This window comes from Rhinoraja longicauda, chromosome 3 (assembly GCF_053455715.1).
Source record: "Rhinoraja longicauda isolate Sanriku21f chromosome 3, sRhiLon1.1, whole genome shotgun sequence".
NCBI classification, from domain to species: domain Eukaryota; kingdom Metazoa; phylum Chordata; class Chondrichthyes; order Rajiformes; family Arhynchobatidae; genus Rhinoraja; species Rhinoraja longicauda.
In genome coordinates this window covers 85,900,939-85,928,837 of record NC_135955.1, presented here as the reverse complement: position 1 = coordinate 85,928,837, position 27,899 = coordinate 85,900,939, and the positions used below count along the sequence as shown (strand labels likewise).

General features: G+C 43.3%; 1 protein-coding gene across 2 annotated transcripts in view; it reads left to right on the top strand.

The window, feature by feature from the left end:
* The window catches only part of LOC144592142 (ras-specific guanine nucleotide-releasing factor 2-like), a 180,256-nt gene that overhangs the window by 75,136 nt on the left and 77,221 nt on the right, over window positions 1-27,899 (top strand). For both annotated transcript variants that reach the window (XM_078396560.1, XM_078396559.1), the window contains exons 7-12: window positions 985-1,178; window positions 5,105-5,214; window positions 12,261-12,379; window positions 19,554-19,714; window positions 22,969-23,035; window positions 24,886-25,022. In XM_078396560.1, coding sequence (XP_078252686.1) covers window positions 985-1,178; window positions 5,105-5,214; window positions 12,261-12,379; window positions 19,554-19,714; window positions 22,969-23,035; window positions 24,886-25,022 — 788 coding nt within the window. The remainder of the gene's footprint in view (window positions 1-984; window positions 1,179-5,104; window positions 5,215-12,260; window positions 12,380-19,553; window positions 19,715-22,968; window positions 23,036-24,885; window positions 25,023-27,899) is intronic.

Below are 27,899 nucleotides of genomic sequence, written 5' to 3'. Positions count from 1 at the left end.
TTTTGTCAGTGAGCTACAACCACAAGTCGCAGACTATTTTTGTTGTTAAATGCAGAAATGTCTGCTCTGCGCCAGATGATATCATTCGATAAGTGTCTGATATTAGGCCAACCTGAAGATGAATCAGGTCCAATTGCCTGGTCATTAATCACACAGTGGTGCAGCTGGTAGAGCTGTTTGCCTCACAGCGTCAGGGACCAGAGTTCGATCCTGACCTCGGGTGCTGTCTGTACAGAATTTGCACATTCTCCCTGTGATTGCTTGGGTTCCCTCTGAGTGCTCCGGTTTCTCCACACATCCCAAAGGCTTGCGGGTTTGTAAGTTAATTGGCCACTGTGAATTGCCCCTATGTGTAAGGAATGGTTGTGAAAGTGGGATAACATAGAACTAGTGTAAATGGGTGATCAATGGTCAGCGTGGACTGGGTAGACTGAAGGGCAGCTTTCTGTGCTGCATTTCTCAGCTAAACTAAACAAACTGGATATACTCACGAGTGTGATCTGACACGCAAAATGAGTTTGATGCACAAGTTGAACAAACGAGTCCAACTTCTGAACAATACTGGCCAAAGAAATGTGAACCTTTCAAATGATTAGAGTTAATATTACTTTTTGCTTAGTACCAATTCACAGCGTTCCTTTTGCCAGTATTTATGACATCTAGATTCTTGTATAAAGGCTGCGTTATTAATTAGGCACTGACAATCCATTTTCTTTTCGACAAAAAAAGCTGAAGTTCTTTGATAGTTCGAAGTTCCATTTGTCATTTGAAAATGGGTTTATTAAATTGTCTCCATTTGAGACTTTTCAGCTCGACTATAAAGCTTCAACGTGTGAGAGTTTTGCTGGTGAAACGGAGACAGGAGATATTTTGCAGATCACGCGGTTTCCATGGACACCGAATTACTTCGTTCCTGCAGTCACCATTGAAAGAGTGTGAAACAGCATCAATGATTGATTTTAATGGCTTTGTTTCCTTTTCCAGCTGACTTGTTTGACATATTGTTACCGATGCTGAATATTTACCAGGAGTTTGTCAGGAACCACCAGTACAGTCTGCAGGTGTTGGCAAACTGTAAGCAAAACAGGGATTTTGACAAGCTGTTGAAACAGTATGAATCAAACCAAGCATGCGAGGGCCGAATGTTGGAGACCTTCCTTACATATCCCATGTTTCAGGTAAAAGTTGATTCCTATGATGAACATTTAGTGTAATGTACCAGTTTATCAGGCATGGTTATGTAGGATGCCAGGTGTATACCTATAGATATTAGATCATGTTCATAAGTGATTGGAGAGGAATTAGGCCATTTGGCCCAAGTCTACTCCGCCATTCAATCATGGCTGATCTATCTTTCCCTCTCAACTGCATTCTCCTTCCTTCTCCCCATAACCCCTGACACTCGTGCTAATCAAGAATCTATCTATCTCTGCTTTAAAAATATCCACTGATTTGGCCTCCACAACCTTCTGTGGCCATGAATTCCACAGATTCACCACCCTCTGACTAAAGAAATTCCTCCTCATCTCCTTCCTAAAGGGACGTCCTTTAATTCTGAGGCTGTGACATCTGGTCTTAGACTCTCCCACTAGTGAAAAAATCCTCTCCACCTCCACTTTATGCAGGGCTTTCACTATTCGGTAAGTTTCAATGATGTCCCCCCCCTCATCCTTCTTAACTCCAGCGAGTACAGGCCCAGTGCTGTCAAAGGCTCATCATATGTTAACCCGCTCATTCCTGGGATCATTCTCGTAAATTTCCTTTGGACCTTCTCCAGCACCAGCACATCCTTCCTCAGATATGGGGCCCAAAATTGCTCACAATACTCCAAAAAGCGGTCTGACCAGCGCCTTATAGAGCCTCAGCATCACATCCATGTAATGCCCTGTAATTAGAGACTCCATGGAGATCAGAAGTTGAGCCTGAACAGACAAATTTGACCACCTTAATGACATACATTTATTTAGCATTCAGGTTTCTCTCTCAAGGCTAAATTGTTTAGAATGTCATTTTGCTGAAGTAAATCAAGGTTAAAGATCATAATTTTAAAGTAAATTATTATGTCCAAGTTCCTAACATTCTGACATTACCTTCAGACATATTCGGAATGAATAAAGATAATTTTATGAACATTTAAGGTATGGGGTTCAAATTACTTTCCTCACTATTTTATAAATGACACGTCCCATTTGACATATCTGTAAAATAAGAGAAAAAAATCTTGGATAAAAATGGCAAGCATTTTATAGCAAGTACTTGCATACAGTAATGGATAATTCTCCCTTTGCAACTGGATTGTAATCTGGTTGGGTTCAGATCTCCTGCCATTTTGAAAATGCATCCAGTGACCCCATGCAGGACACTGTCACTGCACTGAGTAGCTCCTTCAGTGACAGACTCCTTCACCCCAAGTGCGTGAAGGAGAGATATAGGAGGTCCTTTCTTCCAGCTGCTGTGAGACTGCACAACCAGCACTGCTCCCAGCAGACGAGTCAACAATAATAGTTAAGGAATACACAGTAAACTGATGACAATTTATCCTTGTCTTTACTTTTATTTATAATGAATGATCTCTTGCTATCCACTTTGCTGCTGTAACACTGTAAATGTCCCCGGTGTGGGACAAATAAAGGAATATATTTAGATCTCAATGAGGGGAAAGTTTTATATTAAGACCGCCATCTTTCCCAAGGAATTGTAAATGCATCTGTAAACTATTCTCTTAAATTCTGTAACTTTAACCACTATTCAATTCAGTGAGTACTGCGCACAGAACTCACTGAATTGAATAGTGGTCTACATTCTGCAGTGTGTGGCCCTTGTTTTGCTTAGGATAGATATAGTTATAGATATTGTTCACATAGTGTGCGATGCTCATTGAACTGCATAATGATGTTGATCTAAAAATTGTGTTCTTAGAGTGGTGAATTCAATGCAAAATCAATTATAGAAAGATAAATAAAGGAAGGGAAAGAAAAAGGATTAAACTGAGAGTAAATAATAGAAAAGCTAAAAGAAAATTGAATCACTATCCAACCATTAAACCTGAAAGAATGGCAAACACACTTATAATAATTTGCTGTTGGGTTCCAGAACGATTGACATGGTCATTAATACTTATTATCATAACTTTAAAAGTGCGCTCAAAGTTGGAATGACTTGACATAACTAACTGTGGTGAGGAAACTTCAAACCACAACACATGTTCAGGAACTTTGAACCACACTGTGGTGCAGCTGGTAGAGCTGCTGCCTGACAATGCCAGAGACCCGGGTTCGACCTTGACCTCGGGTGCTGACTGTGTGGAATTTGCACATTCACTCTGTATGGGTTTACTCCATGTTGAAACATAGGAACAAAGAAACTAGGTGCAGGAGGAGGCCATTAGGCCTTTCGAGCCAACACCGCCATTCATTGTGATCATGGCTGATCATCCACAATCAGTAACCTGTGCCTACCTTCTCCCCATATCCCTTGATTCCACTAGCCCCTAGAACTCTATCTAACTCTCTTTTAAATTAATCCTGTGATTTGGCCTCCACTGCCTTCTGCGGCAGAGAATTTCACAACTCTCTGGGTGAAAAGGTTTCTTCTCACCTCAGTTTTAAATGGCCTCCCCTTTATTCTTAGACTGTGGCCCCTGGTTCTGGATTCCCCCAACATTGGGACCATTTTTCCTGCATCTAGCTTGTCCATCCTTTCATAATTCTATACATCTCTATAAGACCCCCTCTTATCCTTCTAAACTCCAGAAGGAGTTTCGAAGCTCAGTCTTTCCAATCTTTCCTCATATGACAGTCCCGCCATCCCATGGGATTAACCTCGTGAGCCTACGCTGCACTGCCTCAATAGCAAGGACGTCCTTCCTCAAATTAGGAGACCAAAACTGCACACAATACTCCAGATGTGGTCTCACCAGGGGCCTATACAACTGCAGAAGGACCTCTTTGCTCCTACACTCAAATCCTCTCATTATGAAGTCCAACATGCCATTAGCTTTCTTCACTGCCTGCTGTACCTGCACGCTTACTTTCAGTGACTGGTGTACAAGGACACCCAGGTCTCGTTGCACTTCCCCTTTACCTAATCTGACACCATTGAGATAATAATCTGTTTCCTTGTTTTTGCCGCCCAAGTGGATCACCTCACATTTATCTACATTATACTGTATCTGCCACGCATCTGCCCACTCACTCAACCTGTTCAAGTCACCCTGCAACCTCCTAACATCCTCTTCGCAGTTCACACTGCCACCCAGCTTTGTGTCATCTGCAAAATTGCTAGTGCCCCGGTTTCCTCCAGATCCCAAAGACATGCGGGTTTGTAGGTTAATTGGCCTCTGTAAGTTGTCTCCCAGGTTATAAGGAGTGGATGAGAAAGGGGGCTAACTTGGAGCTGATGTGAGTCGGTGGCCGATGGTCAGCATGGACCCGGTGGGCCGAAGGGCCTGTTTCCATGCTGTATCTCGAAACTAAACTACTCAAAGCAGAGGGGATCCGTGAGACCCGGAGCCAGTTTCACTGAGCTAACGTCAGAGCTGAACATCTCTAACGTCTCCGTTTCTCTCTTTAAGCATGCAATTGCGGTTAATTTCAGAAAGCACAATTAGTCATGCTGAAATTCTAACTGTTTTCTTCATGTGATAGAGCTGCCTAAAAACAACATTTCATATTTTTAATTTCAGCCCCCACTATTTACTGCTCTGCCAAATGTTCTTTCTTCTCCCTGAAGAAGGTTGATGTGTGAGGTGTGAGCATTGCTAGGTGCCGTTGAAGAAAAAAATATATATGAAAATTATAGACAAGAGCCATTCAAATTGGTTGGAGCAGCTTTAAGTACCCACTTTCAGGAAGCAATGTGATATTAGATGATGAACTCAGAGAGATCAATATTTTCATTGCCTCTTGGATTTATGGTACTTGGGCTGCAAATTGTATTGCAAGCAACAAAGATAAAATTGGCTGGGATTTGTCATAGACGGCTTTGCCCCAATAACTCTTCAGGGACTCAATCCACAATGGCCATCCACAGCAAAATCTCAAATATGTGGTTGCAGGAATTATGTGTTTTCTCTATTACCAACTTTATGTCTTTTTAATTCCAGATCCCACGATATATAATAACATTACACGAGCTCCTTGCACACACACCACATGAGCATGTGGAAAGAAAAAGCCTGGAATTTGCAAAATCAAAACTGGAAAACCTATCAAGGTAAGCCAATAATAGTATTGTGCATCTAAAAATTGCACTTTTTAGATGCACAACGTCCCTGTCTGTTGAGAGAGTCCTTTGCTAAAGGAGCCGAACCTCTTTGAGATGTAGGTTTTGGGGACAGGATTGGAGCCAAGCTTCTTTGATTTGTGAGTTTGTGGGCAGGATTGATGCCCCAATAGCACCCATGCTCACGCTGAGGCCTGCTGCGGGCTGCATTGTACAGCTGCATCTTTCCAATCTAGAGCCGCTCGACATAATCCCCACCCGTTTCACCTCTGCACATCAGCAGCATTTCACCTGCCAAGCCAAGGGAAGGAGCGAGGTTGGGAGATAATGTTGTAGATGTGGGCAACACTCTTGGAGAGATGCACATTGAAAAGCCAAATGCAGTGACTTTCTATGTTAGAGTTATAAAGTCATTCAGGACACCATTTTCCCCCAACTTGTATATGCCAATTGAGATCCCCAATCCAAGTTGTCCACTTTGACCACTTTCCACTTCCATATTCTCCATTTTCCACCAAGCCATTCCAATCCATGTACCTGTCAAAATGCCTTTTAAATGTTGTTCATGTATCTGCCGTAACTGCTTGATACAGCTCCTTGTTTCATATACCCACCACTCACTGTGTGATAAATCTGCCCCTCAAGTTCCTAATAAGTTCAAGAGGCTTTTGGAAAGGCACATGGAAGTGCAGGGAATAGAGGGATATGGATAATGTACAGGCAGATGAGATCAGTTTAACTTAGCATCATGTTGGCACAAACATAGTGAGCCAAAGAGTCCTTTCCTGTGCTGTACTTTTCTGTGTTTTATGTTTTTAATCTTTCCCCTTTCGTCTTAATATCTCTTCCTTTCCTCCTTCTGTATCTATCCTTCTGTATCTAATCATTCTGGGTTTAGAGGGATATGGGCTAAACGTAGGCAGATTGGACTAGTGTAGATGGGACATGTTGGTCAGTGTGGGCAAGTTGGGCCGAAGGGCTTGTTTCTACGCTGTATCACTCTGACTCCGTGACTCCGTGACTCTGTGACTCTGTGACTATGACTCTGTGACTCTGTGACTCTGTGACTCTGTGTCTCTGTGTCTCTGTGTCTCTGTGACTCTATGTCTCTGTGACTCTGTGACTCTGTGATTCTGTGACTCTGTGTCTCTGTGTCTCTGTGACTCTGTGACTCTGTGACTGTGACTCTGTGACTCTGTGATTGTATGACTGTAACTCTGTGACTGTATGACTGTGACTGTATGACTGTGACTCTGTCTCTGTGTCTCTGTGATTCTGTGACTCTGTGTCTCTGTGTCTCTGTGACTCTGTGACTCTGTGACTGTATGACTGTAACTCTGTGACTGTATGACTGTGACTGTATGACTGTGACTCTGTGACTCTACCACTACGACTCTACGACTCTACGACTCTGTGACTGTGACTCTGTGACTGAAGGACACTGTGACTCTGTGATGCTGACTTTTTGACTCCATGACTCTGTGACTGTATGACACTGTGACTCTGTGATGCTGTGACTCTGTGACTCTGTGATGTATGACACTCTGACTCTGTGACTCTGTGACTCTGTGACTCTGTGACTCTGTGACTCTGTGACTCTGTGACCTCTTCCATGTACCACTAGTTTGAGGGGCTGTGCCCTCACACTGGCAGAAGTTGTGCAGCATGCAGCATTTATCCCCTAATCTCAACATCTGCTTTTGTGAGCCGCTGCTGTGCTCCTCCATGGTGATCCAGATGCCAGAGTTGGTGTTCCAGCGTGGATATCATCTGTTCAATCACAAGTCCTGACAAGTCGGATGGTGCAGTTTTTCTTTGCACATTGCCCAAGCATATGTTGGTTGTGCACCAGAGATATCAGCTACAAAACCAGGCGCTGTCCCTTGTCACCCTGTAGCCACTTGTAGTGACTCAAATTGCAGTTTTCACTGCAACTGGCAGACCTGACTACCACACAATGAATTGATGAGTGCGGGTGTCAGTTATTCACAAAATGCTGGAGTAACTCAGCGGGGCAGGCAGCATCTCAGGAGAGAAGGAATGGGTGACGTTTCGGGTCGAGACCCTTCTTCAGTGTTACTCCAGCATTTTGTGAATAAATACCTTCGATTTGTACCAGCATCTGCAGTTATTTTCTTACAGTGCAGGTGTCAGGGGTTATGGGGAGAAGGCAGTAGAATGGGGTTGAGAGGGAGAGGGAGAGATAGATCAGCCATGATTGCATGTCAGAGTAGACTGGATGGGCCGAATGGCCTAGTTCTGCTCCTATCACTTATGACCTTATGACAGTGATTTCAGCCAGACTGCCAGCAACTGAGCTGCAGGTCCCATTGCTGTTGGTTACATGTCAACAGATGCTACTGAAGATCCCTTTTTGGCCTGGCACTGGGCAGAGTTGATATGCAGCACCTATAAAGTAAGCACGAAGATCTGCAATCCTTGTAAAGCCAGTTGTTCTCTCTGCCCACTGGACTCTTGGAAAGGGTGGTGGGTGAATGGAGCGAGCTGCCAGAGGAGGTAGTCGAGGCAGGGACTATCCCAACATTTAAGAGACAGTTAGACAGGTACATGGATTGGACAGATTTAGAGGGATATGGACCAAACACAGGCAGGTGGGTTTGGTGTAGCTGGGACATATTGGCCGTTGTGGGCAAGTTGGGCCGAAGGGCCTTTTTCCACACTGTATCGCTCTTTGTCTCGAGAACTCTAAGAAGAAATCAAATGGACCAGCTTTCCAGAGTGAGGTCCTTCAGTGACCTGAAGGACTGACACCATCTGAAGCATTGAACCCCAAAGGTGTAGCACTGGCATCAAATCAGCTTTGCAGTCATATTCTGCTTTCTCTTCAGCTTTTCATTGAACATTTACCAATGGCCTCGCCAATATATATTTCGTTTAGTACAATGATAAAGTATGGAAACAAGCCCTATCAGCTTCCTTCTCCACTCCTTCCCTCTTCATAGGCTCATCTAGTCTCTGCCTAGATGCATCCTGACTGTTTGCTTCTCTCTTTAGTTAAATAAATTTCCGACTGGATTTCTTGGTGATGATCTTGTATTGCTGGCCACCATAATTTATCAGATGGTGTATTTCTGTTGATGAAACATTATTACAAAACACCCATCCCTTTATAGGCAGTTAGTTTAGTTTAGTTTAGTTTAGAGAAACAGCATGGTAACAGGGCCTTTGGCCTACCGAATCCGCACCGATCAGCGATCCCCGCACACTAACACTATCCTACACACACTATAAACAATAGACAATAGACAATAGGTGCAGGAGTAGGCCATTCGGCCCTTTGAGCCAGCACCGCCATTCAATGTGATCATGGCTGATCATTCTCAATCAGTACCTCATTCCTGCCTTCTCGCCATACCCCCTGACTCCGCTATCCTTAAGAGCTCTATCTAGTTCTCTCTTGAATGCATTCAGAGAATTGGCCTCCACTGCCTTCTGAGGCAGAGAATTCCACAGATTCACCAGGGACAATTTACATTTATACCAAGCTAATTAACCTACAAACCTGTACGCCTTTGGATTGTGGGAAGAAACCGAAGATCTTAGAGAAAATTCATGCTGGTCACAGTGAAAATTCTGTACAGACAGCACCTGTAGTCAGGATCGAACCCGAGTCTTTGGTGCTTTAAGGCAGTAGCTCTACCGCAGTGCCACCATTGTTTGCTCCCCTTCACTTCTGCCAAAACATCCCAGCAATGATAACATCAGTGGAATTTTTATTTGTAACACTGGAGGTAGAAGAAAGAAATGAAGTTGAAAAAGAAACATTGCTGTTGCAGCTTTACACTGTTAATGTTATCATAAGTAACCCTAGGTCCCAGTGTGGACAGAGTCACAGAGCTATACAGCATGAAAACAGGCCCTTTGGCCCATCAGTCCATGCCAGTCAAGATGCTATACTGGGCTAGTCCCATTTGCCTGCGTTTGGCTCAGAGTCCTGTAAACAAATTCCTGTCCATGCTACCACGAACTTTAGAAGAATTATTTTATACTTTTGGCTAATAATTAATTAATTAGATTAGTTAGAAAAAAAACCCCACTGGAATAAGTAATGACTAGGCTGGAGTATTTACGGAGTGCCAGGGAGCTACAGTGAAGGAAAATCTTCAAATGTAACGGATGCAAAATGGACATCTTGGATTGAATCTCCCATACCTGTACGTCTCCAAAGACGTACAGGTATGTAGGTTAATTGGCTGGGTAAAAATGTAAAAATTGTCCCTAGTGGGTGTAGGATAGTGTTAATGTACGGGGATCGCTGGGCGGCACGGACTTGGTGGGCCGAAAAGACCTGTTTCCGGCTGTATATATATGATATGATGATATGATATGATATCCCTGCATCCTCTACGCTAATGTGACCAGCGGCCCTTCCTTTCCATTATATTAGGGTGTGGAATATAAAGGGCAACCAATCTGCCTTTACAGTGCCCACAGTTAATTCCCGTCTTGGTTTTATAGCACACTAATTACGTGACTTTTAAAAAGCGGTCACAATATTGGCTCTTGACTGTTTGGGGGCCATTTTCCTCAAGTTGATGTTACTACGATTAATTTTGAAAAGCTTATCAAAATAAAATTAAAATTGACAATGCTTTGTGGTGATCCACATGATGATCTCGCTGGAAAGTTCAAGCAGATAATCCACCTTCTAATTAGAAGCAGGCGGAATTTACATTGTGGTCTCTTCCCAGGAGAGTTTCAATCTTACTTAGTGACAGACTGAAAGGCACATGAAGTTTACCGTTATTTGGTTTATGATTTCATTTTATTTTTAACAAAGTTACATAAGCTCTTTTTCAAAACTCATTCTGATGTTTATGAAGTAGCCCGGTGCTTTCATTTTTGAAGATGCTTTTCAGTCCCCTTGTTTTAATAATAATAATAATAATATATTTATTTTATATAGCGCCTTAACACATGCACAAAGCGCTTTACAAATACAATTAACATAGAAACAAACAGACAAACAGACAAACTATCCTGACGGAAAAGCGGCGAATAATCAACGCCAGCGTCCTCTCACGTCAGGGTCCGGCAGTAGACATTAAAGAACACAAGACACACAGATACAATTTTTTACACAAAACAGCCATCACAGTGATTGCTCTAGGCATACCCTCACTGTGATGGAAGGCAAAGTCTTATCTCCTCCTCGTTCTTCTCCCGTGGTGCCACGAGGCGATCGAGGCTCCCAACCCCTTGAAGCCCCCACCGGGCGATGGAAAGTCCCAGGGCCGAGCCGAGCCGAGCAGGCCGATGAAAGTTCTGAGCCCCCACCGGGCGATGGAAAATGCCGCGGCCGAGCCACGCAGGGCGATGAGAGTCCTGAGCCCCCACCGGGCGATGGAAAGTGCTGCGGCCGGGCCACGCAGGGTGATGAAGGGCCTGCGGGCGGGTTGATCGTGCCTCGTGCTTCGGGGCGGTCGAAGCTGCTGCGGCTGGAGCTCCCAAAAGCCGGTCGCCAGCCAGGGACCTGCGAACTCCCGATGTTGCGGTCTGCAGGGCCCACGGCCGAAGCCTCCGAGATGGTAAGTCCAGGCCCTGCGACCGGAGTCTTCGAGGTCGATCCCAGCTGGAGGCCGCCGACTCCACGATGTTAGGCCGTAGCGCGAACGGAGATACGACACGGTAAAGGTCGCATCTCCGTTGAGGAGGAGATTTAAAAAAAGGTTTCCCCCAACCCCCCCACCACCCCCTTACATACACAGAATTAAAAATAAAACAAAACGTACATTTAACATCAACAATGACAAAAAAATCATAATCATAATTGGAGCCATAATCACGGGATTGCCCTGCCAACAACATCCTTTGTCATTGTTCACAAGTTATAGCAGGATTAGGCCATTCGGCCCATCGAGTCCACTCCACCACTCATTTCCACAAACATTTTTCTTGGTGTTTTTGTGAGTGGGGCTCGTTCTGGCACCACAATGCAACAGGACAATCTAAGTCCAAGTATTTGGCAACCCATATTCTAGCCTTTGAGGTATGACGCTGGTATTTGGTAGTAGCACATACAGTTGATGATTTATTGGCATGACTTTTACAATTTTCTATCAGAAACAATTTTTTAAATAATTCAAGTGCAACTTGCTCGATCAAGAGACTCTTTAAAATTGAACTTCCCTTTTACTAATGGCACAAAAGAGGATGGCGCCGTCAGCGATGGCAGCCTCGCCAATAGTCTGTCTGTCTTCGTCTTTTTTGTTATTTTTAGTGTGTTTTAAAAGTATGTGCTAATGTTCTCTGGTTTGTTTTATGTGGGGGTTGGGGGAGGGGATCGGGGGAAACTTTTTTCAATCTCTGACCTTGCCGGAGATGCGATTGTTTTCCGGATCTAAGGTGCCATCAAGGCTTCACATGATCCTGGATTCTACATGAGGCTGGGATGGAGTGGATGTGGAGAAGATGTTTCCACTAGTGGCAGAGCCGAGGACCAGAGGGCATGGCCTCAGAATAAAAGGCGTACCTTTAGAAAGGAAATGAGGGGGAATTTCTTTAGTGTGGTGAATCTGTGGAATTCAGTGCCACGGAAGGCTGTGGAGGCCGTCAATTGATATTTTTAAGGCACAGATTTTTGATTAATACGAATGTCAGGGGTTATGGAGAGAAGGCAGGGGAATGGGGTTAGGAGGGAGAGATAGATCAGCCATGATTGAATGGCGGAGTAGACTTGATGGGCCGAATGGCCTAATCGTGCAGCTATTTTCTATGTATCTAAGCCCAGTCGAACATAGAGTTTTGTGTTGAACAGATGAAAAAGCATTGGCCAGTTATTAATGTTGGAATAGATTTTAAGCCAGAATTTGATAAGTATCTACAAATTATACTTCGTGATAACGTGGCACATCTTGGAAACAAGTCTTGTCCTTTAATGTAACCTCAGTCCATTTTGACTCGTTGTGCTTATGTCACTAATTGTAATGATTTCCTGTGACTTTCTTTGCTGACTCCACACAAGCAGGATCAGATGAAGGGCAATGTGTAAAGGCTGTCCTGTTGTGTGTACTCAGGGTAATGCACGATGAAGTGAGTGACACAGAAAACATTCGGAAAAATCTTGCAATCGAACGAACAATTGTGGAAGGATGCGACATTTTGCTGGATACAAGCCAAACATTTGTTCGCCAAGGTAAGTGTATTTATTGCATTTAACAGAAAATTAAAGACTAATGCTCATTGTACAATGGCAAAGGATGAATGGGTCAAATCCATTGGGCTCAAACATTCTTGTGACCCTACAAGGACGCGCATTGCTTACACCTAAACTGATTAGGTGTTCCACCAGGTACCTGTTTGGAAGACTGGACATAAATACAATTTTAATTGCTTGAACTCTTGGAGAATAAGAACGCTGGCAACATGTTACTGAGTTGTATTTGGTGAAGACTAGATTAACAACTGCCTCCCATGCCAAAATGTCCCCTCAAATGAGCAGTGGTACATAGTCTCATTCTTTTGGACAGTGTGAATGGAAGGAAGAAAATACATTCAGAAATATTTGCAAACCTTTTTGTATATTAGGATATATTAGGACATACTGTATTAGAGGTGCAAGATACCTGCAGATTCAAGGACAGTTTCTTCCCAGCTGTTATCAGGGAACTGAAGCATCCCATCACCAACTCGAGAGCGGAAGCGACCTGCCATCCTCATTGGAGACCCTCGGAATGTCTTATCGGACTTTACTGAACTTTATCTTACACTAAACGTTATTCCCTTTATACTGTATCTCAACACTGTGGACAGCTTGATTGTAATCATGTATAGTCTTTTTGCTGACTGGATAATAAACTAAATTAAATGTTCCACCTGAAGGTGGAATCTCATGTGGATAGGGTGGTGAAGACGGCGTTTGGTATGCTTGCCTTTATAAATCAGAGCATCGAATATAGAAGTTGGGATGTAATGTTAAAATTGTACAGGGCATTGGTGAGGCCGAATCTGGAGTATGGTGTGCAGTTCTGGTCGCCAAATTATAGGAAGGATGTCGACAAAATGGAGAGGGTACAGAGGAGATTTACTAGAATGTTGCCTGGGTTTCAGCACTTAAGCTACAGAGAGAGGTTGAACAGGTTGGGTCTTTATTCTTTGGAGCGTAGAAGGTTGAGGGGGGACTTGATAGAGGTTTTTAAAATTTTAAGAGGGACGGACAGAGTTGACGTGGGTAGGCTTTTCCCCTTGAGAGTGGGGAAGATTCCAACAAGGGGACATAACTTTAGAATTGAGGGACAAAAGTTTAGGGGTAACATGAGGGGTAATTTCTTTACTCAGAGGGTGGTGGCTGTATGGAATGGGCTTCCGGTGGAAGTGGTGGAGGCAGGCTCAATTTTATTATTTAAGAGTAAATTGGATAGGTATATGGATGAGAGGGGATTGGAGGGTTATGGTCTGAGAGCAGGTAGATGAGACTAGGTCAGGGAGAGTGGTCGGCGTGGACTGGTAGGGCCGAACGGGCCTGTTTCCGTGCTGTAGTTGTTATATGGTTATATGGTTATTATATGGTAATTTTGGAAACATTAGTACATCTGATTAACAAGGTCTATAATGAAAGAAAGAACATACGAAACAGAGGCAGAGTAGACCGATTGGCTTCTCGATCTTGTTTCGTTGAAAGATAGAAAGATTTAAAGACCGCTTGGATGAACTCCAAAAATTGTTCATTCCTGTCTGGTGAAAAAATAAAACGGGGAAGGCGGCTCAACCGTGGCTAACGAGGGAAATCAAAGGACAGTGTTAAATCCAAGGAAGAGGCATATAAATTGGCCAGGGGAAGTAGCAAACCGGAGGACTGGGAGAAATTTAGAATTCAGCAGAGGAGGTCAAAGGAGTTAATTAAGAGGGGGGAAAAAGAGCATGAAAGAATGCTTGTGGGGAATATAAAAAGTGACTGTAAAAAGGAAAAGATTAGTGAAGACAAATGTAGGTCCCTTACAATCAGAGACCGGTGAATTTATAATGGGAAACAAGGAAATGGCAGAACAGTTAAACGAGTACTTTGGTTCTGTCTTCACGAAGGAAGACACAAACAATCTCCCAGAAATGTTAGGGAACCGAGGATCTAGTGGGAGGGAGGAACTGAAGGGAATCCACATTAGTCAGGAAATAGTGTTAGGTAAACTGTGTAGGAAAGAACTGCAGATGCTGGTTTAAATCGAAGGTAGACACAAAATGCTGGATTAACTCAGCGGGACAGGCAGCATCTCTGGAGAGAAGGAATGGGTGACGTTTCAGGTCGAGATACTTCTTCAGTTTTAGGTAAACTATTGGGACTGAAGGCAGATAAATCCCCAGGGCCTGATGGTCTGTATCCCAGAGTACTCAAGGAGGTGGCCCTAGAAATTGTGGATGCACTGGTGATCATTTTCCAATGTTCTCTCGACTCTGGATCAGTTCCTGTGGAACTGTGGGGTTCCTGTGGGGTAGCCAATGTAACTCCACTTTTTAAGAAAGGAGGGAGAGAGAAAATGGGGAATTATAGACCAGTTAGCCTTACTTCGGTAGTGGGGAAGATGCTTGAGTTGATTATTAAAGATGTTATAGTAGCGCATTTGGAAATCAGCGATAGGATTGGTCAAAGTTAGCATGGATTTATGAAGGGGAAATCATGCTTGTCTAATCTTCTGGAATGTTTTGAGGATGTAACAAGTAGAATGGATAAGGGAGAGCCATTGGATGTGGTGCATCTGGACTTTCAAAAAGCCTTTGACAAGGTCCTACACAAGAGATTAGTGTGCAAAATTAGAGCACATGGTATTGGGGGTAGGGTATTGACATGGATAGAGAACTGGTTGGCAGACAGGAACCAAAGAGTAGGAATTAAAGGCTCCTTTTCAGAATGGCAGGCAGTGACTAGTGAGGTACTGCAAGGCTCGGTACTGGGACCTCAGTTATTTAAAATATATATTAACGATTTAGATGAGGGAATTAAATTTGACATCTCCAAGTTTGCGGATGACACAAAGCTGGGTGGCAGTGAGAGCTGCGTTGAGGATGCTATGAGGCTGCAGGGTGACTTAAATAGGTTGGATGAGTGAGCAGATGCCTGGCAAATGCAGTATAATGTGGATAAATGTGAGGTTATCCACTTTGGTGGCAAGAACAGGAAGGCAGATTATTTTCTGAATGGTGTCAGATTAGGAAAAAGGGAGGTGCAACGAGACCTGGATGTGCTTGTACATCAGTCACTGAAAGTAAGCATGCAGGCACAGCAGGCAGTGAAGAAAGCTAATGGCATGTTGGCCTTCATTGCGAGAGTATTTGAGTTTAGGAGCAAGGAGGTCCTACTGCTGTTGTACAGGGCCCAGGTGAGACCACACTTGGAGTACTGTGTGCAATGTTGGTCTCCTAATTTGAGGAAGCACATTATTGCTATTGAGGGAGTGCAGCGTAGGTTCACCAGGTTAATTCCCGGGATGGCGGGACTGACATATGATGAAAGAATGGGTTGACTGGGCTTGTATTCACTGGAATTTAAAAGGATGAGAGGGGATCTTATAGAAACATATAAAATTCTTTAAAGGATTAGATGCAGGAAAAAATGTTCCCGATGTTGGGGGAGTACAGAACCAGGGATCGCGGTTTAAGAATAAGGGGTAGGCCATTTAGGACTGAGATGAGGAAAATCTTTTTCACCCAGAGTTGTGAAACTGTGGAATTCTCTGTCACAGAAGGCAGTGGAGGTCAATTCACTGGATGTTTTCAAGAGAGAGTTAGATTTAGCTCTTAGGGCTAAAGGAATCAAGGGATATGGGGAGAAAGCAGGAATGGGGTACTGATTTTAGATGATCAGCCATGATCATATTGAATGTTGGTGCTGTCTCGAAGGGCTGAATGGCCTACTCCTGCACCTATTTTTCTATGTTCTATGTTTTTCTATCATGGACGATCCGATCTTCATCTCACCACCGCACTCTTCACTTCCCGTTAGCCCTTTAACTGTGAGAGGTCCGAGTACTCTAACAGTTTATTTCTACTTGTATTATGGCTGGTACCCACCACGCTTAGATTGCATAAATACTGAGCAATCATCATCATATCATCATATATATACAGCCGGAAACAGGCCTTTTCGGCCCTCCAAGTCCGTGCCGCCCAGCGATCCCCGTACATTAACACTATCCTACACCCACTAGGGACAATTTTTACATTTACCCAGCCAATTAACCTACATACCTGTACGTCTTTGGAGATACATCATTCCTTCACATGTTAAAATGGATATGCCCCTTATGAGTTGACATCTGTTTATTTTGTACTGTAACTTCTCTCAAATTACATAAAAATCAAAATTATGTATAAAGTCTCCCTACCCCACAACTTTGAGAAGCTCCATGAAATGTGCAGCAGTAAATCATCAGAGCTTTTTTGATCGTGTCTCCCAAGTGTGTGACCAAGTCCAATAGATGCAGGTGACACAGCCTCCCTTCAAGTTACGCGGTGTCCTGACTTTGAACTGTGTTTCACCCCATTCATTGTCCCTTTGTTGTATTTGGATTTGAATCCTGGAGCTCCTTGGTCAACAGTATGGTCTCAGGACCATCACCATCCTGTTGCAACTCCAGAAGGTGACTCGCGGCTACCTACTGGTGGGCAATTAAAGATGCGCATGGATGCTCTCACTTTGCTTCAAATGGAGAAAGCACAACTTTATCTTCCCACAAGTAAAAGCTTTCATCCCTTGTACTATCCGAGAAAATCTCTCCCAACAATGCCCTAATTAATCATTTGTACAGATTTGTATTACCTCTTTCCTTATATTCTTTATCCCTGTTTATTAAGTTTATTATAATCCCATTATATATTTATTCTTATAATTTCACTTTTTCTGGCCTACCACCTTCCAGCAGTTTGAATCACTGAGATCTTGTGTACCTCTCTTCCAATACGTTTTTTAAGTTTTTCTGTTTTGAAATGAATGTGTGTTCTTTACATCTTTATTGTTAACTTCAGTCCAACAAGTCGACAAACCTACATTGTCCTGAACTTTCACAATTTGCTTCACAGTTCACTCTTTTAGATAATGTTTGACCTTGGTTTCTACAACCAAGTCTTTTACATGAAGAAAAACAATGGTGCGAACACTATCACATGGAGATAATTATTCCTTGATGTCCAAAACAATATTTACATCTAACCTGTCCTTGAGCCTACCTTTTGCCCATGACGCCATCTCCTGACAATATTAGCAGCATCATTTATATCAACAAAGGTTCAATGCCTTTTGAACATCTAAGTGCACTAAAGGTACATTAGTCACACAAAACCCTCAATGATGTCGATAACCGTAACAGAATCATGTACAATATTGATTTAATTTAAAAAAAAATCTTATATGATCACTTAAGCACTTGAACAGAAGTGACACAGTGCAGGTTCATTTAAAAGGATGACTGTACAATTGACTCATTCAGCTACTTTTGCCCCCTGTTCATAGAGAAATTGGCTGCTGAATATAATAATGAATCAAGTAATTCCATTGTTCATTGTACGACATCTCTGGATTACCTGACTACGCCGCCTGGGCTTTAGTTGAAGGCACTTTATTTGATCGGTAACATTAAGTAAAGCTCTGCCAACCCTCTACATCTGCAGGTCTATCGGAGAAAGGGAAATTTCAGAAGAAATGGAGTCGCTCAGTTAGGCAACTTTGTCGGCGTAGGCAAGGCGGGCTGAAGAGCCCATTTCCATGCGGTTTAACTCCAGGACTCTCAAGCATGCAATGAAGCCTGAGAAAGGTATTCAAGGTTATTAGACACAAAATGCTGGAGTAACTCAACGGGGCAGGCAGCATCTCTGGAGAGGAGGAAAGGGTGACATTTCGGGTCGAGACCTTTCTTCTGACTGAGTGTCAGGGGAGGGGAAGATGAGAGATATGGAAGGGTAAGGTGTGAGAACGATAGATCAAAGCAGGCGATGGTCAAGGAAATGTAGAATGTTCATTTTTAACTGAGGGAAAGGTGACAATGAGGCATGCAATCTGTAAAATTAATCAGGAGATTAATTGAATACCCTAGTTCTCGGACTGGTTTCATACACCCTCTTGTTAATAGGGTGTATGGAACAAGCTGCCAGCAGAGGTAGTCAGAACTAGGGCATTCAAGGTTATTAGTCTGCTCTGGAAAGATCATTTCTTTAAAGCAGATAAAGATGATGAGCTTTAGGCAAGGAACATAAATGCTGTGAAACTTTACACAGGGCATTTATCTGCTGTTTATATGCTGACCCATTTCATGCCTACCCATTTACTATCTGTTGCTGTTATGGAAATCCAGACACGCTTGGATATTTTGAAAATTGATGATCAATAGTAAGAAAATGTTGTGCTTTTTCTCTCAGCAATGCATCGTTGGGCTTGCAATGAGTTGCTATCAAGATATTTTGCAAACCATTACATAATGAAGCAATCATTGAATTGCTCATTGAAACTGTCAGCCAGGCTAAAACCTCTGGTCACCAGCAAAGACAATGAAGGAAGGAGCAACGATTTGTGTACACGTTCGTTTTTTCAGCGAAATGGAGAGGCCCATGACCCTACCTTGTCGTTTTTGGAGTTAAGAGATCGTGAATTTGGGAGATTCAGTCAGAGTAGTCGATCCAACTATCTGCAGAACATTTTGTAGATGGTGAATCCTAAGTCAGAAAGAGAGAGGATTACGGAGAGTTACAAAGACAGAGCCATACAGCTCCAGTGTGAGAGTGAACAAATGTTTAGGGTAATAGGATGGATATCAATCTCTCAAATTGCTTTGTCCTGGAATGTGTTTTATACCGAGGATGACCAGTGCCTGTGGCGGTGGTGGAGGCAGATACGATAATGGTGTTTAAGAGGCTTATAGATGGGCACATGGGAATGGAGGTATGTGGATCATGTGCAGGCAGATTGGATTAATTTCATGTTCATAAATCATTGCAGCAGAAGTAGGCCATTCTGCCCATCGAGTCTACTCCACCATTCAATCACGGCAGATCTATCTTACCCTCTCAACCCCATTCTCCTGCCTTCATCTGATAATCCTTGACATTCTTACCAATCAGGAATTTATCTTGGCACCATATCTGGCCCAGACATTGTGGGCCGAAGGTCCTGTTCCTAAGCTGTACTTTTCTATGTTCTACATTTTATGGTCTACGTATCAGGTCATTCCCATAAATCGAGCAATTACTTTACGTAGTTTTTCCTCCGATGTACCCGCGTGCCTGAACTGGCAGAGACCCGCATGATTACTGAGTTCATTCATTTATGTATGCTTAACATGTGAGCCCTCTGGTCATGGCAACTGATCTGAATACTGCTAACATTCCAGGTTCCCTCATACAGCTCCCATCCGTGGAGAGAGGAAAGCTGGCCAAAGTTCGTCTAGGTTCCCTGTCTCTGAAGAAAGAAGGAGAAAGGCAGTGTTTCTTATTCACAAAACATTTCCTGATCTGCACAAGGAGTTCAGGGGGAAAACTGCATCTATTGAAGGTGACATTCAGTTCTCAATATTTTTCTCCCTCATAACTAAAGGCTGTGACATTTGTTTTTTTCCAAAAACATGCTTTGACTACTACTTTTTTTTCACTTTAATGTTGTGTTTCTCGACCTAACTCTGGGGAAGAAGTGGAGTATGCTTACCCCAGCCATTATATCTAATTGTAAATCCTTAGTCTCCAGTTATTCTTACATTTCAATTTCCCTATTGATGGATGAAGCCTTAACGTGTATACCTGGGATAAATGGGAAAGCTTCCATCTCACATGGTTCGCCTATGTGTGTGTGTGTGTGTGCTTACCTGGGTGAGATCGTCCTTGGGACTGTCATTAATTAATATTGAAGCTCATTTTCACATGTTTAAGAAATAAGCATAAATACTCTCTGAAAAGATAATGCCCTGAAAAAGATAGTGCAAGTTCTACACTTAACTAAATCAGAGATAAAGGATCAGAAAATAATTCTTAAACATTAATGCATCAGTGTACTGCAGTCTGTCTCTAAAATTCAGTCTTCAGTGCTATGAATTTTACAGGCAGACGACAACAAACTAAAAAAGACACAAAGTGCTGGTCAAAGTGCAGGTCAGGCAGCATCCCTGGAGAACATTGATAGGTGACGTTTCGGGTCATGACAAACTAATGTAACTTCATATCATGTTTAGATCAGACATGGAGTGTAGCATCACCCCCTTTGACCATTATGCCATACAAGGTACCATAGGAATGTCTGAAGTCGTTTATGCTCAGTTCTGTCGCAAAGGCAGTGATGGGTGACGAGGTGGTCAGGTGAGGAGTTTCCAGGCTAATGATCAGCCATTTACACCTCACGCTGCCTCGGCAAGGCCAGCAGCATAATCAAGGACGAGTCGCACGCTGGCCACTCCCTCTTCTCCCCTCTCCCATCAGGCAAAAGGTATAGAAGTGTGAAAACGCACACTTCCAGATTCAGGGACAGTTTCTTCCCAGCTACCAGGCAACAGAATTAGGCCATTCGGCCCATCAAGTCTACTCAGCCATTCAATCATGGCTGATCTATCTCTCCCTCCTCACCCCATTCTCCTACGAGCCGCAACCAGAGAGCAATCCTGAACTACTAATGGACTTTCTTTGATTGGACTTTACTGGCCTTATCTTTCACTAACTGTTATTCCTTCATCATGTATCTGTACATTGTGAATAGCTCGATTGTAATCATGTATTGTCTTTCCGCTGCCAGGTTAGCATGCAACAAAAGCATTTCACTGTCAGTGACAGGAGCAGAATTAGGCCATTCGGCCCATCAAGTCTACTCTGCCATTCAGTCATGGCTGATCTATCTCTCCTTCCTAACCCCATTCTCCTGCCTTCTCCCCATATCCCTTGACACCCGTTCTAATCAAGAAACTGTATCACTGAATCACTGTACCTCGGTGTAAGTAACAATGAACTAAACTGTCTAAACTGTCTGGTTCTTTCATAAATTACCTTCAATCCATCTTTGTTTCTTGGCCTTCCTGCTCTCCCTTGTCAAGAGCTCTCACTCTTTGAAACATATCAAATATCTTTCCCCCAGTTAGGAAATTAAGCCCAGACGCCATAGTGTCTCCACAAATAGTGTGCTTTCAAGAACCTCTCAGGTGGCCCGAGTATTCCATCCACCTTTTAGGTCATGTGAAATGAGCGTTTAAGCGAGATAAATAATTACTGTAAATGTAAGGTAGACACAAAATGCTGGAGTACCCCAGCGGGACAGGCACCATCTCTGGAGAGAAGGAATGGGTGATGTTTCGGGTCGAGACCCTTCTTCAGACTGATGTCAGTGGGGTGGGCACAACCATAGAATGTAGTCAGAGACAGTAAGACTGGTGGGAGAACTGGGAAAGGGGAGGGGATGGATAGAGAGAGAGGGAAAGCAAAGGCTATTTGAAGTTAGAGTAGTCAATGTTCATACCGCCGGGATGTAAGCTACCCAAGCGAAATATGTGCTGTTCCTTTAATTTGCGCTGGGCCTCACACTAACAATGGAGGAGGCCCAAGCAGAAAGGTCAGATTGGGAATGGGAGGGGGAGTTGAAGTGCTGAGCAACTGGGAGATCAGTTAGGTTAAGACGGACTGAGCGGAGGTGTTCAGCGAAACGATCGCCGAGCCTGTGCTTGGTCTCGCCGATGTAAAGAGGTTGACACCTGGAACACAGTAGTTGAGGTTGGAGGAAGTGCAAGTGAACCTCTGCCTCACCTGGAAAGACTGTTTGGGTCCTTAGATGGAGTTGAGGGGGGACGTAAAGGGACAGGTGTTGCATCTCTTGCAGTTGCAGGGGAAAGTACCTAGGGAGGGGGTGGTTTGAGTGGGAAGGGATGGGTTGACCAGGGTGTTGAGGAGGGAACAGTCTCTGCGGAAAGCAGAATACCAGCTCTGATCTGTCCTGTACCTTTTCACACCTCTAGTTTCCCTCTCCCCTGACTCTCAGTCTGAGGAAGGGTCTCGAGCAGAAATGTCACCTATTTCTTTCCTCCAGAGATGTGCCTGAGTCACTCCAGCATTTTTTTGTCCATCTTCGGGGCCAAATCTGCCTTTACTCCAGGTTTATCAAAGATACAATCTTGTTGGTCAGCAGACAATAGACAATAGACAATAGGTGCAGGAGTAGGCCATTCGGCCCTTCGAGCCAGCACCACCATGCAATGTGATCGTGGCTGATTATTCTCAATCAGTATCCCGTTCCTGCCTTCTCCTCATACCCCCTGACTCCGCCAACCTTAAGAGCTCTATCTAGGTCTCTCTTGAAAGCATTCAGAGAATTGGCCTCCACTGCCTTCTGAGGCAGAGAATTCCACAGATTTACATCTCTCTGACTGAAAAGGTTTTTCCTCATCTCCGTTCTAAATGGCCTACCCCTTATTCTTGAACTGTGGCTCCTGGTTCTGGACTCCCCCAACATTGGGAAGATGTTTCCTGCCTCTAACGTGTCCAACCCCATAATAATCTTATATGTTTCAAACAGCCAAGTACAATACTGGGTGTTGGCATGATACTGACTCTTGTCCAGGAAGGAAAAGGGATTAGAGAAACCAATAGGAATGCGTTTTTAATACACCGTGCATTTATTTATCCCGTTAGATGACAAGATTGTTTTCCAGATTTATTATCAAATAGGTGTAAGGTTCCATCAAATCCACTTTACAATATACAGAAAGAGCCTATAAGGTTAATTTTCATTCACATTGTTCAAAGGTCACTATTCATTTGTGATTCTTTTACATGCATCAGGTTGGGGGCGTGCTTTCCCTGATAGACTGCACTTTAATAGAAGAACTCGATTCAAGTGAAGATGAATGTAAGTACAGAGTGATTCCTAATTATACACCACAGAATAATTTGATCAGATTACGAGCTGTTTAATTTTCCTACTTTCTATATAAAGTAATATGTGGCAATTCTTTCTTTGAATAAATATTAATAATTTTGATCACAGCTGAATATAATACAATCTTCATCACCATTCGAGTCCCTCAATGTCTTGCGAAATAAGCCTGTAAGACTTCTTTACTTTAAAACCAATACAGAGTCCATACTTTATCAGCCCAATAATGTATTAGATTACCATTAAGAAGGCAGTTTAGGGAAACCTGTACATCTTTAGAGTGTGAGAAGAAACTGAAGATCTCGGTGAAAGCCCACGCGGTCACGGGGAGAACGTACAAACTCCGTAAAGACAGCACCCGTAGTCGTGATCGAACTCGGGTCTCTGGCACTATCTACCTCAGTGACTCTGGGCCAGAATTCATTTCAAATGTGCAGAACTTAGCCAAGGTTTGACATTCAGTTCACTAACTAGAACAACCTTGTCCGCAGTACTTGGTAGCTGTGGGAAGTTATGATAATACATTGCGGGCGGCACGGTAGCGCAGCGGTAGAGTTGCTGCTTTACAGCGAATGCAGCGCCGGAGACTCAGGTTCGATCCTGACTACGGGTGCTGCACTGTAAGGAGTTTGTACGTTCTCCCCGTGACCTGCGTGGGTTTTCTCCGAGATCTTCGGTTTCCTCCCACACTCCAAAGACGTACAGGTATGTAGGTTAATTGGCTGGGTAAATGTAAAAATTGTCCCTAGTGGGTGTAGGATAGTGTTAATGTACGGGGATCACTGGGCGGCACGGACTTGGAGGGCCGAAAAGGCCTGTTTCCGGCTGTAGATATATGATATATGATGATGATAACTCTGCCGCTGCGCCACCGTGCCACCGGCAATGTATTATCATAACTTCCCACAGCTACCAAGTACTGCGGACAAGGTTGTTCTAGTTAGTGAACTGAATGTCAAACCTTGGCTAAGTTTTGCACATTTGAAATGAATTCTGGCCCAGAGTCACTGAGGTAGATAGACAGTTTTACTTTTAAAGAATCAGTGGTGCCAAGAGAACGATCTTGTTTGTGTAATGAACTGTTAGGATATAGAATGTACTCCTAGAAGCTGATGAACCTCGAGAGAGAGAGAGAAGTGAATAAATAACTGAGAGGGGAAAAATTGTAGGAATATGGGGAAAGGAAGGAATTAATAGCATTGCTCTCCAAAAAAGCTGGCACAAAGTCATTGGGTCAAATAGCCCCTCTTCTGTCCTCTATTATTATATACAAGGCTGGTGGAATGGTAGCTAGTATTAGAGGCACTTGAATGTATATCTGAAGGAAAACAACGAGAATCGAGAACCGGAGAACATTGGTTTAAGGTGAGGAGGAAAAGATTTAATAGGAATCTGAGGGGTAACTTTTCATGCAATGAGAAGTGGGTGCATGGAATGAGCTGCCGGAAGAGTTAGTTGAGGGAGGGACTATCGCAAGTTTTAAGAAACAATTAGATGAGTACATGGATAGGACAGGTTTAGAGGGATATGGACCAAACACAGGCAGGTGGGACGACAGTAGATGGGACATGTTGGTCGGTGTGGGCAAGTTGGGCTGAAGGGTCTGTTTCCACGCTATGACTATAAAATGGGGAAAGGATTTTGGCTAGGATTGTGAGCAACACAATTTGCTCCAACGAATCAGTGGCAAAAAGCTAAGTGAACAAAGAACTTTTTACATTAAATTTAAAATTTCCAATATTTTACATAACAGAATTGAAGATGTGCTATGATAATTTAAATTCTTTGAGCCGTGCATCTTAAATTTTGTTTATACCTTTTAGCAAAAAGCTCTAGTCATGTCTTTGGGCATCTTGACTTCAAGATTGTGGTGGAATCAGCAGATGCCCCAACATTCACAGTTGTGCTGTTAGCTCCGTCTAGACAAGAAAAAGCTGCATGGACCAGTGACATAAGCCAGGTAAATACCATTGATATCGTCAAAAATATTGCATGAATGTATATAATAATAATAATAATAATAATAATAATAATAATAATAATAATAATAATAATAATAATAATAATAATAATAATAATAATAATAATAATAATAATAATAAGCATTTATTTTATATAGCGCCTTATCAGGTGCTCAAAGCGCTTTACAAAAACAATCAACATAAAAACAAACAGACAAACTATCCTAATGTATATTTAGAGACAAATTATCCATATGTATATAAACATATGTGTCCAATCTGTCTGGATGAATCCACCAAGAATTATTAGGTTACGTTTTGAATTAATCTACTGTTCATGGGAACCATGAACCATGATATCTCTAAATCTAAAAAAAAATCTTTAAAAAACCCCACATCCATGATGAAGGGAATCTGGCAACATGGGCAGGAAACTCCCTCATGAATCCAACTCTGGCCACGTCCCAGCATATGATCTTGATTAGTTAGGATGTCAGGGGTTATGGGGAGAATAGACAATAGACAATAGGTGCAGGAGTAGGCCATTCGGCCCTTTGAGCCAGCACCGCCATTCAATGTGATCATGGCTGATCATTCACAATCAGTACCCCGTACCTGCTTTCTCCCCATACCCCCTGACTCCGCCATCTTTAAGAGCTCTATCTAGCTCTCTCTCTCTCTCTTTAAGAGCTCTATCTAGCTCTCTCAGGAAAATGGGGTGGAGAGGGAAAGATAAATCAGCCATGATTAAATGGCGGAGTAGACCTGAATGGCCTAATTCTGCTCCTAGAACCTTTGAACTAATAAATTTGAACCAAGGTTTCATCAGGTTGCCATTGTCCTTCCTCCCCTCCATATCCCACCTCCCTTAATGGTGATTAGTCAGACATGTGGAGACATTTCTGAGCCAGAACAGGATAAGAACTTCATTCTTTCCCATGAGACAAAAGGACAGAGTGAGTGTTTGTAGACCCTACAAGGAAAATCACCTTGAACATCTCTCCCTCTGTCCTATTACTGCTGAGCCAACTGCCCACTATAATCTACCCCAATGTAATAACTTGACAAACCTCCTACCTGTATCCACCTGTCATTGCCAGGCTCTGTCCTGCCCTTCCTCGCTTCCAGCTTCCCCCCCCCCCCTCCACCCTAACAAGAATCAGTCTGAAGAAGACTGGTGAGTGGCACGGTGGCACAGTGGTAGAGTTGCTGCCTTATTGTGCTTACCACACCAGAGATCCGGGTTCGATCCCGACTACGGGTGCTGTCTGTATGGAGTTTGTACGTTCTTCCCCTGACCACGTAGGTTTTCGGTTTCCTCCCACACTCTAAAGACATACAGGTTTGTAGATTAATTGGCTTGGGTTTGCATACTTGGTATAAGTGTAAATTGTCCCCCGTGTTAATGTGCGGGATTCGCTGGTCAGTGCGGTCTCGGTGGGCCGAAGGGCCTGTGTATCCACGCTGTACCTCTAAAAAAGAGTCCTGACCCAAAACATCACCTATCCATGTTCTGTAGAGATGCTGCTAGACCCGTTGACTTACTCCAACACTTTCTGTCTTTTTTTGTAAACCAGCATATGCAATTTCTTGTTTCTATATACTAACCTGACATCACATTGATTATGGCACCCTGTCATACATCAGATAAGCAGTGCTGCCCATTGGATTCCAGAAGTGGATTAAAGGTTCAAATATTCAGGAAATTAAGATTTTGACAGTTCCCAAACTACACCAGCCCCTGCCCCATAAATATTTACCTCAACTTAAGATGCAGAATTTAAAGTGCATTCTAGAAATTATCTACTATTAATATCACCCCCCCCACCCCCCCTGAGAATATTATATGACATAAATGACACAGACTACATGAATAAAGCTGTGCATTACAATGTTTCAGTGCAATTTCAGATTTTAGTGCATCAAGTTTTCACCTCTTGAGGCAAAATGGAAGCACTTGAAGGAAAATATGCAGAATCCATTATTTTCCTGGCTAAATAGCAAAACAAATTCTGATTTCGTCACGTTTAATGTTAGCAGAACTCTTGAGTTTTCTTTCCATTTGTGATTGGTCTTGTTGACGCCAGACACAGAAGCTGCCGGAGTCTGGAGTGAAAAACAAACTGCTGGAGGAATTCAGGAGGTCAAGCAGCATCTGTGGGGGAAAGGGAATTGTCAGTGTTTCAACTCGAGATCCTGCATCAGGACTGAGAGTGGAGCGGGAAACGGAGAGGGGAAAGGGTGGGACAGGGACCAATAGGTGGACCAAGGAGATGTGAGGGATGATGAGACACAGGTAAGGGAGGGGGAGGGGTGGAGTTGGGAAACCAAGGCAGATGGATAATAGGTGAATGCAGACGAGGAGAAAATGGTGGACGGGGTCAAGTGGGAGAGAGAAGGGTGAAGCTGGAGATGGCTGCTGGAAGCAGAAACGTGGGCACACACAAAGGCTGCAGATGCTGGAATCTGATAAAGGTTATAGTGGGAATCATGAAGAGAGATATGAAGAGCAGATAGGGGAAGAGGATCCGGTGGGTGATGTGTGTCGATGGAACCAGAAGGTGGAAGGGGATGAAATTGAAGACAGTGGTCTTGTTAATAGTTTAATCTTATGTTTTGCTCCACAAATACACTTTTATTTCGTTTAGTTTAGCGATACAGTGCTAAAACAGGCCCTTCGGCCCACCGAGTCCGCACCAATCAGCGGTCCCCGCACACTAAAACTATCCTACCCACTGGGAAAAATTTACAATCTTTACCAAAGCTAATTCACCTACAAACCTGTATGTCTTTGGAATGTGGGAGGAAACCGGAGCACGTCAGGGGGGGGAGAACATACAAACTCCTTACAGACAGCACCCATAGTCGGGATCGAA